The sequence below is a fragment of the Misgurnus anguillicaudatus genome, chromosome 21, assembly GCF_027580225.2.
Source record: "Misgurnus anguillicaudatus chromosome 21, ASM2758022v2, whole genome shotgun sequence".
Classification (NCBI taxonomy): domain Eukaryota; kingdom Metazoa; phylum Chordata; class Actinopteri; order Cypriniformes; family Cobitidae; genus Misgurnus; species Misgurnus anguillicaudatus.
Window position 1 is genome coordinate 33831426 of NC_073357.2, and position 12438 is coordinate 33843863.

General features: G+C 35.7%; 1 protein-coding gene across 3 annotated transcripts in view; it reads right to left on the reverse strand.

Annotated features, from left to right (window-relative positions):
• Positions 1-10717, reverse strand: part of pkp3b (plakophilin 3b) — a 30401-nt gene extending 19684 nt beyond the window's left edge. For 2 of the 3 annotated variants that reach the window (XM_055203938.2, XM_055203933.2), the window contains exons 1-2: positions 8874-9264; positions 1224-1315 (exon numbers count right to left, since the gene is read on the reverse strand). In XM_055203938.2, the coding sequence (XP_055059913.2) occupies positions 1224-1315; positions 8874-9078 (297 nt within the window). In that variant the 5' untranslated portion in view covers positions 9079-9264. Of the gene's footprint in view, positions 1-1223; positions 1316-8873; positions 9265-10572 lie in introns of those variants that run through there. The other variant, XM_055203943.2, reaches the window with a different exon arrangement.
• Positions 10718-12438: the final 1721 nt, after the last annotated feature.

Sequence of the window (12438 nt, forward strand, 5' to 3'; positions counted from 1 at the left end):
AAGTTAAATATATAATGCAAATTAATACAAAATGAAATCTTTAGTTGTACTTTTTTACTGTTTAAAAAATTAAAATCAAAACTGAGTTCGTTGTGTGTGTGTCATGTTTGTGTGTCTGGGGCGCACTTCTAACGAGTGTCAATGTAGGTCAGTTAAAAGGGTAAAAACATGTGACCTGAGGCTGAGCTCTAATTGGCTGGTTTCGGATCCGCCCTGGGGCGCAGGACTGTGTGCCCCAAACCCTCCCACTTATGTTGTAAGCGAATCAATATTTTTTATGCTGTCTATCTGAGGTAAAAACTCAAAATCTAATGACAAGAGACTGCATTTATCTGCCTTATGCGTTTATTACACAAGATGTTTTCAGAGACACAGTGTCATCGTGAGTTTAATTCGATTCAGATTTTTACACGTCTGTTGCTATTTTAATCACAGTAGTATTTGTGATTTGATTTGTTCATATTTGCCTGTTCAGCTTAAAGTTTGTGTGTTTTATTGCCTGAGCTGTCTGTCACTGCGAGAGAAAAATAAATCCATTAATCTGCTTCACGTGATGTTAAACATGTAAAGTGATGCACAGTCTCTGTTTATCTGTTCTCTTCACAAATAAATAAACAAATTTGAACTTGAATGCTCGTCTTGTAAGTTCATGATTAGGAATGAACAGGTGAACGAAAACAATTATTATCATTAAAACATGAAATGACGGATAATAATAGACTATGAAAGGATTTTTAAAAGTGAAAAAGTCTAACGCAACTGGTGTGTGTGTATGTGTAAATGATTACTGTACCTTGATTAGTTTATTACTGATAATAAATGCACATTATACTCAGATTTAATAGATTCATAGTACATTTATTACAGTCTTTAGTTGACTTAAACGGTAACATTTTCAGCATTTTAGCTAAGCAGTAATGACATTCATCACCTGATAAACGTATATTTACAGACCTGCATTTTTTTTAGCACCAGCCGCGACTGGGGCGATGTGAATTACGCAATATGGGCGGCGGTGCGTTTGCCGTGAAAACACGCGGTATTCACCTCAAATGTGTCTTCGCCCAAGTTGAAAATATTCAACTCGAGCGAAAAATTCACATGACACGAAGTTAAATCCCACGAGTAATCTAGAGCGAGCAACGCGATGCGATTGCACGCTTCGCGTTTGGTGTAAACCCACAGTAAGAGACTGTAAATGTACTGAATGTTGTTACACTTACTGCTATTGTTCTGTTGCCATTATAGACAAGAGACTTGGAACTGAATCCTGGGCCTCTTGTTTGGTATCTTGAGGTGGATGAGCCATTCAATTCTGAAAAAGCATGATAAAATACACAGTTTTACCACATTTTATCTTTGTATGAGGAATTGATTAGGTGTCTAATATCTCAGTGTATTGTATTTGTTTGTCTTGAGTTTGATCAAACAACATTTGAAAGTTTAGACAACTTGTCTGTTTTTAAAATGAACTGAACTCAGAAAGAAATAATTCTTCCAGGTGGCTTTCATTTTGATGGGATTTTTACCCTGGACTGCAATAAAACATGACCCAGTATGTCATCTGACCCTTGTTTGGCATTCAGCTCTGACTGAGTGCTTCTTCAAATTTTAAAAGATCAGGTTTCTATCTGTGCTTTAGTTTCCTTTACCCACTCTGCTTGCTATAAACAGTCTTTATCAAGCAGGTATGCGAACATACATTAAGTTAAGGACTTCTCGAGACATTCTGACAGGAAGTTGGTGGAGAAAGGAAGTCTGCTATATCGATCACACTATAACAGAATGTAACAAAAGGAAAAGAGGATGACATCATAAGGGTGGTCCTTTGTCTTATGTTTGTAGTGTTTTGGAAATACTTGAAAGCTTCATTCCCACCTTTTCTTTCCCTTTTCCTTTATTTTTTCCGGAAAACTTACTAGCTGTTCAACTTGAACTGAGATGAAAAACTTCAGTGTTTAATCCCAGTATCAAAGAAAACCACATGATACAGCAGTGGGACAGCATACAATTGAAATAGTCTATTCAAATACAGTACAACAAACCAAAGCAAGTATCCATCCCAACACCACTGAGAGGGGACAATCACACATCTGAGCTGAGAGGAATAAAATAGGCTGAGTCTGCTTTAAGAAACACAAAAACATGAGGTCAAGCATATATTGCACTATGAAGAGATCATTTCCAAGTACAGCTCTGTATAACTGTGACAGGGGAAATTGCTCAATATACATGACCATAAACAGACTGTTTTTGGCAGATCTTCCAAATGTTGAAGATAAATACTGTTCCACTACTGTGTCAACCATTTACGTCAATATTTTAAAGGGGACATTCCATGAAAATCTGACTTTTCCCATGTGTAAGTGCAATATTTGGGTCCCTAGTGCTTTTATCAACCTAGAAAATGTAAAAAAAGAACAATCCAGTAACTTAGAATGGTAAACCATTCTCTGCAAGCATGTGAATAAATAGGTCATTGAAATTTGCCTCCCCTTGTGATGTCAGAAGGGGATCTTATTATAATAATAATAATACCACCCCTTTAAACTGTATTATCCAACCATGGCTCTGCCATGTAGTGCAGAGAGAGAGAGAGAGAGAGAGAGAGAGAGAGAGAGAGAGAGAATAATTAACAGCACAATTGACCCTTTGCTAAGCCCCGCCCTCCTTAGTTACTGTCGAATAGGGGTACTCAGGGGTAGGCTGTTTATTAACAAAATGCTGAAATATTTTTTAGTATGTCTTGCCTTTAATCATCTTATTTTATGTTTAAATACATGCATTATTAACCGTCATTATTTGCAAGCAATGATGTATTGAGTTGTATTGTATTGAGTATGTGTTTTTGTTAATCCTGTCGATATTTAGTTGTGAATTCAACACTGCTTGATCTACGTCCGACATTTATCCGTTTGGGTTTTAAGTTTCGGGAAGGGAAAAAATCCATCACCCTGTCCAAACTGTTAGGATACCGGGTATCAGATTTACACAATCCATATTCACAACGCTTCGGCATGTTTTCCTCACTAGAAACCTTGTCAGTTAGTGTGTGCATTTTATCAGCTCATTTGCATTTAAAAGGGCACACTTTTGCTCACACATACAGGGAGTGCAGAATTATTAGGCAAGTTGTATTTTTGAGGATTACTTTTGTTATTGTACAACTACAGTGCTCTTGGTCAATTCAAAATGTTGCCAAATCCTCAAACCTGAACATTTAAGTAGTAAAAGTGAAATTTTGGCTTTCTTAAGAGAATATTTCTATGTACATCATTATTAGGCACCTATTAGTGTCCAGAATTATTAGGCACCTAATGAAAAACAAAGATTTTACCATCTCACTTGTTTTTTTCACCTGTTAAAGTGAGAATAATAAACAAACTCTACATTTACAAAAAAAATAAAAAATAAAACAATAAAAAAATATATATAGACTCAGTGACCAATATAGCCACTCTTCTTTTCGATAACAGTCACAAGCCTTCCATTCACGGATTCAGTCAGTTTCTTGATCTGGTCTGAACCAACATTTTGTGCAGATGCAACCACAGCCTCCCAGACACTGTTCAGAGAGGTGTACGGTTTACCTTCACTGTAAATGTCCTGCGTAAGAAGGGATCAAAAGGTCTCAATAGGGTTTAAGTCAGGTAAAGAAGGGGGCCATATCATTAGTTTTTCAACTCTAAGGCCTTTACTTGCCAGCCATGCAGTGGAGTACTTGTGATGTATGTGATGGAGCGTTGTCTTACAAAATAATCAGTCTTCTTGAAAGATGCAAACTTTTTCCTGTACCACTGCTTGAAGAAAGTGTCTTCTACAGGCACAGACAGGTATTATTAAACATGAGCTTGTTGGACCTTTTGGGGTTGAAAATGGAAATAAAAAACAACTCTCAGACCTACTGCCAATTTTTAGAGGACTCTTTCTTCAAGCAGTGGTACATGAAAAAATCTGCATCTTTCAATAAGACTTTTTTATGCAAGACAACGCTTCAGCACATGCATCAAAGTACTCAACTGAGTGGCTGGCCAGTAAAGGCCTTAAAGGTGAAAAACTAATGCCGTGGCCCCTTCTTCACCTGACTTGAACCCTCTTGAGACCTTTTGATCCCTTCTTGAGCAGGACATTTACAGTGAAGGTGGGCCGTGCACCTCTCTGGGCAGTGTCTGGGAGGCTGTGGTTGTGGCTGCACAAAATGTTGGTTCAGACCAGATCGAGAGGCTGACTGAATCCGTGAATGGAGGGCTTGTGGCTGTTATCGAAAAGAAGGGCAGCTATATTGGTCACTGAGTCTGTATATTTTTTTATTTTTTGTTGTTTTATTGGTTTTTTTTGTAAATGTAGAGTTTGTTTGTTGTTCTCACTTTAACAGGTGAAAGAGGACAAGTGAGATGGTAGAATCTTTGTTTTTCATTTAGTTGCCTAGTGGTTCTGCACACTAATAGTTGCCTAATAGTGGTGTACATAGAAATATTCTCTTAATAAAGCCAAAATTTCACTTTTACTGCTTGAATGTTCAGGTTTAAGGGTTTGTTAACATTTTGAATTGACCAAGAGCACTGTAGTTGTACAATAACAAAAGTAATCCTCAAAAATACAACTTGCCTAATAATTCTGCACTCCCTGTACAAAGTGGCAATTTGAACATGCTATAATAAATAATCTATATGGTATATTAAGCTAAAACTTCACATACATACTCTGGGGACACCAAAGATTTATTTGACATCTTAAAAAAGTCTTGTGAACGGTCCCCTTTAATTCATCACTGAAAAGTAATAAAAAAACTATGATATATCCTAATTTTCATACTCCTTTTAAGTGTAATTCTTCATTAGCTAATACCACACCCTCCCCTAAAACAGTTTTAGTGCACAATGCTTTCCCACACAAACTGTAGGCTAAATTTTGTTTCCCAACAGAATGGTGGAGTTTGTGAGGTTATCACCTGTCAGGAAGCACAGATATCTTATTTGGAATCTTATTGAAATGCATCAACATTTGACATTTCAACTAACCGTTGATCCAAATTGAACTCTTCAGAAGTCAACTCTTGCACAGACAATATTTCAGACTCTTTAGAGGAGCTATATTGATATAGTTCACTGTTGGCCAGTAGATTCAAGGTTTATTAGATGATAAATTCCAGCAGACTGGGAAGAAGAGTCGAAGGGAGAAATATTACTTCTAAAACTGAAACATCTGTTTCATTGCAGAGATCTTTGGCGTGACATACAGCTCTTACTCCTTCTGTTTTCCTGTGAGCTTACAGTGTTAACCAACAAAGAATTAATTTTCTTAACCCCTTGATAGCCAAAAATACTTTCTCTCTCTCTCTATAGTAAAGACTATTACTGCAACACATATGTAATAAACATGGATGAAAGGGTATATCTTAACATCCCTGACATTGCAGAGATAAAAAAAATTGGGGGTTTTAGCCATGGTATATTTAAGGGGTCATGACATTAGAAAACAAAGTTGCCTTGATCTGTTGACACATAACAGGTCTTGGTATCATTAATACATCCTGCAAGTTTCATAGTTTAAAACGGCCTCCTTATCGATAACGAAAAAAATTACTGAATGTAATTGAATAAATCATGAAAAAATCTATGAAAATGTCTGGATTAGTCACGAACATAGATATTTTAAGTTTCAACCTGCCTGCTCCAGGTCTGCAGCCTCCCACTTCTTTGCCCCAGAGAAGACACAGCACATCATCTGATAACACTATCTGCTTGATAAGTCTGACTTCACACGCAACAAACTACTAATACTAATATACACTCACAGTGCAGTGTAAAACTACGGAGATTCTAACCTTTATATCCCTAATGACCAGAGAGTAATTCATGTTTTATTTAGGTTTTTTTGTCTGGGACGTCGTGAGCTTGGAGAATGTGCATTGCAAGTTTATAAAGATATAGCTTAAATGTGTGGTATTTTATTGATAATCTGTGCTCATATTTGCTGACAATAAGTGCATTATTTAGGTTGTAATTCTCTGTTTAAAAGAGTAAAGAGTACACACTAGCTGAGAACGATATGCCTGGGTTCGCTTGTGATTCATTTATAGGCTATGCTTCCATTAGTGGTAAAACACTTTTTATGGTTCTGCTTGTGAGGTTGTTTGTCTGTCTGTGACATGAATAAATGTGCTTAAAAAGACGTTTAAGAACATATATTTCAGTAATGCGTGGGTCAATGTATAAACAACCCGCACCCGACCAACGTTTTTAACTAACCCGCCTGCAACTCGGGCCGCAAAAAAAATATTGTACCCAAACGGCTTGCTGGCCCGCATTTCAAACGACCCAACCGACCACGCCCCGAATATCATTACAAATATTTTTGGATAACTCATAACCGCAGGTGACTGCAGGCACCCGCTCATTTTGGATTAACCCGCGCATCACTGGTGTACTTGTAGTGAAACTGCATAGAAGCAGCAGCATGTAGGCTGTCAATTATAGAAGTGGGCGGGACACCAGCCAGGCCAATGCTCTCAAATGGGAAACACATAAATCTGACTTTTTCAATCAAAAGTTGAAAAACAGGGTGGAAAATTGTCATATACTACTTAACTGTATGTTTTTAGCAAAAAAGAGAAATATTACAAGTAGAATTAGATATCAAAATAAAATAATATAAACATGTCATAACCGCTTTAAAGGAAAAGTTAAATTTTTATAATAAAAAAAAAATCACAGATTTATCAAGACTTCTGTCCTCTGAACGGAAAGGGCACTGGGAGTAAAAACACATTGTTTGTATCAATCTACAGTCTTTAAAAATAAAACACATGCTAAACTTGCTTCTGATGGTACTGATAGACATTTTTTGCACATGCTGAATAAATAAAGAGATTGAGTCTGAGAATGATTAAAACTCATGCACTGTGCATCAGTACATTCCCAGTAAACTTGGATACACCAGCTAAGAAACAGAGCATAAATCTAGATGACAACTAAATAGTCCAAAGTGTGAACCACACATTTTGTGCTCTTCCAAAAAAGCGGTTTACGGTTATATGTGAAGAAATGCACTTTGAAAGCACGATTTCTGCTTTTATGGTTATTCCATTTAGAATATGAAACACGTCCTCCCATTTAACCCATCTGCTAAAATAGAACTGACCTACTGATGCAGGAACCTCTTTAGCAAAGGACTGTTGATTGAAGAGGTGTGACCAAATATGTCGTCACATTCCAGGTCAAACTAAGCTAGAAAGCTGACCACAAAAATTAAGAATGGGACAGAATATATAAAATAAATTAAAGACAGAATAAACAAAATATATTTAAATAATTTAACCTTGCGTCTATTGTATTCTATCTGTAGTTTCATTTGGAAAGCTGTAGTTCAGTACCATTGTAAACGAATCTGCATTTCATACAGAATAAAGAAATGGAAACAAATATTCAAGGACAGCAGATGGGTCAGTTCCTGTTCTTTATAAAAGGCCACGTCCGAAGCTCTGGCTTGAAATAAGCTTTCAAGTGACTTATTGTGATTAGGGTCAACAATAGGGTCAACGTTGGAATGCCTAACATTTCTCTCACTCACAGTGACACAAAAGATGAACTTGTTGATACTTTTTATCAAGTAAGCTTACTACTGGTCAGCACAGCAGATCCCAATGTTATTTAGACTGAACTCTGCTCTAAAACCCAAATGTGTTGTTTATTATCATATCAAGGAAGTGGGAACTAACAGAACAATTTCAGTGAAAGTAAATAAACTTTCTATTAAATGGCTTTGCTATAACTTGCATGAGATCTTTATCCTTCATCTTGAAATACGATATCATACCAGCATTTACTACCCGAGTACACATGTTCTGTTAATGTGTGATTTTAAAACCTGATTTAGATTGTTCTGTAGAGCGTAAAATGGAGTTAAGCCACTGTCATAATGAGAAACAAAGTTGCACTTTTTTGGGAAGTCAGGGGTGGGGGGGTGGAGACAGAGGTTTACCCTAATTCCTACCTGGCTGCCTCAGTAAGTGATGCCTTTCTCGTGGATTATCTATAATTCTCCTTCACAAACCTACACACACATTTACACAAACCTACACCTACACAATGCCCTAAACAGCCGACATGTCTAGTCTAAATCATGGCCGGCGTGATCCATTTTAGAGATTTGCATTTGAAAAAGACACTATATCTTGTCAAGGTTTCATTATATTCCCTGCCCCTTTATTACTTCTAATGGTTAACTCCAGTCTCACCCCAAAAGGCAAAATCTGTCTCCGTCCAGTTTCTCGGAAAATATCAGCGTGTGTCTTTATTTGGAATCTTAGATACCACTCGAACGCACACTAATAAAACAGTACGCATCTTCTGTCATCCTATTATCCAAACTATAAAACAAGAACAATGAAACATTTCACCAGTTTGTACACCTGCCTGAAATGCACCAGCTATAACCAACAACACAATAAGACCAAACGGATATTTGCATGTTGATGCAAAACAATTCAGTGTCACACAACCCAGAGCATTCTGAATGCACAATCCCTGTAACAGATCAGTTTGGTTACTTCACCAAACAATAACAAAAATCATATCGTCCAACTAAAATTGAATGAGTACTGCCATCCTTTAACCATGGTTTTATAATAGTTATAATATAGTATCCAGGTTGTTTAAAGGATTACCATCTGTTTTACCATCATAATTTTACTGCAAATGTCATGGAAACTACACAATGGAAACTATGGTAAATTTTCATATTTTTTTAAGTAAAGGTGTTGTATGTTTACTCATTACTTTTCAAAGTTATAGGTAAGTTCTAGTTACAGGTAAATGATAGATTAAGACAGTCATGAGAGCTCAGTAAATAATCAGTGGGTTATTTCTCACCTGTTGAGGTAAAGTGAGACGTGCTCTGGCGGGATAACGTTGCTTTCTCCGCCATGCGCTGCTGGACCTGCTGCTGGACCCGCTTCGCTTTAGAGAGTCGGTCCCTCGCGAGCTGGTCATCGGACGGGACCGCATATGTGGTGACCGATGTGCTGGGCTGTAAAGCGGACAAAAACAGGCCCTCAGTGCCCCCCACAGCACTCATTATCAAGACCAAAACTCTCTTCAAAAACTCTATAATCCAAACTAGTTCTTGAATGCAGATGTCCGAAAGATCCGATTTTTTCTTTCTTTCAGAAAGCAAATGAAAGTGAATTGAAAAGAAGCGAAGGTCAAATGAGCAGCGCGTCGTACACTTGATCTGTGCAGGTCTGCGCAGGCAGGAGGCTGTGTGTGTGAACTCTCTAGATAGGGTGAGTGTGCAGACGGGGCGGGGCCTCCTCATTCACAATGCTCTCAGCGCTCAGACTTTTTCACAAAAGTGATAAATACAGAGATGATGCGTATTTATTGAGCTGTTTTGATTGTGTCTGGCTGATGTGTAGCGTTATTTAATTGTTTTACACACCTCACGCTATAACAAGTATCATGCATCACCACAATGTAAAATACGGTCTGTTCAACTTAAAAAAGTTAACTGTGGTGATAGTTCACTTTAAACTGAAAACTCTGTCATCATTTACTCATCCTCATTTTGTTTTAAACCTGTATGAATTTTTTTTTTCTGATGAACACAAAAGAAGATATTTTGAGAAATTATGGTAAACACACAGCAGTAAGTGACCATTGACTTCCATAGTAGGAATAAAAAAAATTATGGAATTTAATGAGTACCATCAACTGTGTGCTTACCATCATTTATCAAAATATTTTCTTAGTCATTTATCACAAAACTTTCAAAATATTTTTTCCTACTATGAAAGTCAAAGGTCACTATCTGCTGTTTGCTTACCATCATTTCTCAAAATATCTTTTTTGTGTTCATTAGAAAAAAATTCATACAGGTTTACAACAACATGAGGATGAGTAAATGATGACAGAATTTTCATTTTAAAGTGAACTATCCCTTTAATTCAGCACAAAAATATTCGTTGACACAATATTTTTACACAACTTTTTTGAGTCACCTAATATTTTATGGCAACCAGGTAACTTGCTTTTTAAATTGAACCAAAAATCGTTTTTTTTTTTTTGGCATGTGCATGTTTTAGAAATGGTAGACGTGCCTTGGTTGTTTCAGCCCATGGCTGGATAAATATGTGTAATTTCTAAGTATCCAATAGTTGGGTTTGTCCATTTTTTTTACAACCCAGCATTTTAGTATATACATTTAAAAGAACGATATACTGTAAAAAAATATTTGCTGCCTTATTTATTTATTTATTTATTGTTGTTGTTAATCAACAAGATTTACAAGTCATTTTACGAACTATTATTTATCTTGACTAGAGAGTTTTTTATAACTTATAAAATATAGTTGAAATAAGTAAACTTCATTTCAGTTTTAATAATAATGGGTAAATAAAAGTAAGTTAAAATGACTTTTTTTTTAAATATATTTTTTACAGTACAATGGCATTATCGTTATCTGGTTTTGTATATTGTTTGTAATGCTCCTTGTTTTTAAATCAATCATATTTAAAATATTTGTAAATAAAAAGCAGAACAATGCCAGTGTGCTGAAAACTAGTAGGCTTACCGATTTTGAACTCTTTCCTTTCATTGTCCGATATTTTCCCAACTTCTTTTCCTTTTCCGTTTGTTTCACAGTCTCACGCTATTCTTTTATGAGCTCTTGATTCTTTCTTCTCTGCTGTTTAACTAAAACGTCTCACTACAGAGGAGTCACTTATAAAGAATAACACACCCGTTTACTGACCTTTTACTTTTCCCCCTCCTGAAGGTTTGATAAAAAAAAGAATATCATAAAAGATATTTATAAATGTTCATTATAAAAGATACGCTGAGCTACATAAACTGGGATTGTTCTGAAAAGGATTGAGGATTGCAATCCTGTCAACACAGAATAAGACTGGGACTCTTTTCAGTTTAGTTTGACGGGATTTTGATTGATCTCTGTATATATAAAGAATTGACATGCATTATTGCACGAGTCATCATTGTTTATTACTTCATCCATTTATTGTTTCTGCTAAAAATGAGTGGATAAAATACCTTCCCTGTGGTTTAGTAAGACACACCCATTCCAGCAATTCTACAGGGTGGGCGCTGTATCTCAAAACACTAAAACTTAGTTTATTTGATAGGATTACCTCAGAGATGTCCACATTCTGAGCTACTGGGTCATTCTACAAAAAAGGTGGAAGTGGTTGTCCCTTGCTTTTGCAGACCCCTTAATCATTTAATTTGACCCAATAATCCCATAATGATATATATTTAATAAATATAGACTGTCCTTATGATGAGAGAGTTTATTTATGTACTTTTCTTTTGTTGAATGTCTGGCCCTGAAAATTGCCCTGTCCCTTTGATCATACAGGGAAGTTGAACTGTGTACTTATTATTTAAAACCATGTTTTTTATAAAACAAATCTAATTTACACTTACCTTTAACCCTGTATGAATTTACTACAACACTGAAATGGTAAAAATACACTATTAATATGAATAATATCAAATAAACTTTTGTCCCCCAAATTTATGTCATTGGTGTTACCCCACCCAAAGCACTTTTATTTTGAAACAATGCATCAGTTCTTTGAAGTTTTTCTTGGGACAAGAGGTCGGTGGAAGGAGTGCAGTGGAGGAAGGCAAAAGGTTTGCGAGATGTCTTACCTTATTTGTCTAAAATATCATGATATATCTAAGAATTTAATATAAGATTTTTTTGGATGTCATTAGTGTTAATCTTTTTTATAGCTGGGAGTGTTAAGATCTTTACATAAAAATACATTATACTGAATAAGTATGTGATTGTTACATCTCTAATGAAATGGCACATGGCTAATGGCAGCCATTTTGTTAAAATATTATTTTTTCTGTAAATTGTCCATTGGTGTTACCATCATTGGTGTTACCGTCATTAGTGTTACTTCTCTAATGAGTACTTTTTATATTCTAATTGTGTCATTGGTGTTAAACCAAGTTTTGGTGTTATGAATGTATTTTCTTGTACTTTCTAGTAATTTTTCTCAGTCTTTTCTTGCTGTTATCATTCCTCTACTCAACCTTTAACTAAATACACAAGCTGTTATGAGAAAAAAGATTTAGTATCAACATTAATGTTGTTAAAATAACAGTAACACCAATGACAAATAAATGACTCATGGATTCTTTATTAAAATGTATTAAAAAGTTAAAAATAGATTAAGCTCCCCGCTTTGCGGATTCATAGATTTGACAAGTTAATTAATGCTATTAAAGAAGTTTTGGGTATATTGAAAGAAGTTAATTTAAGCAAATTTCCATCAACCGAATTCCACCTTTTCTGTAGAATGACCCTACTAGTACATAAAAGTAATCTTTAGGGTAATTACAAGAAAATAACCCTAACTTATGACTGTTTTATGATTAAACAGACAAAATGAACAAAGTGATGACACAG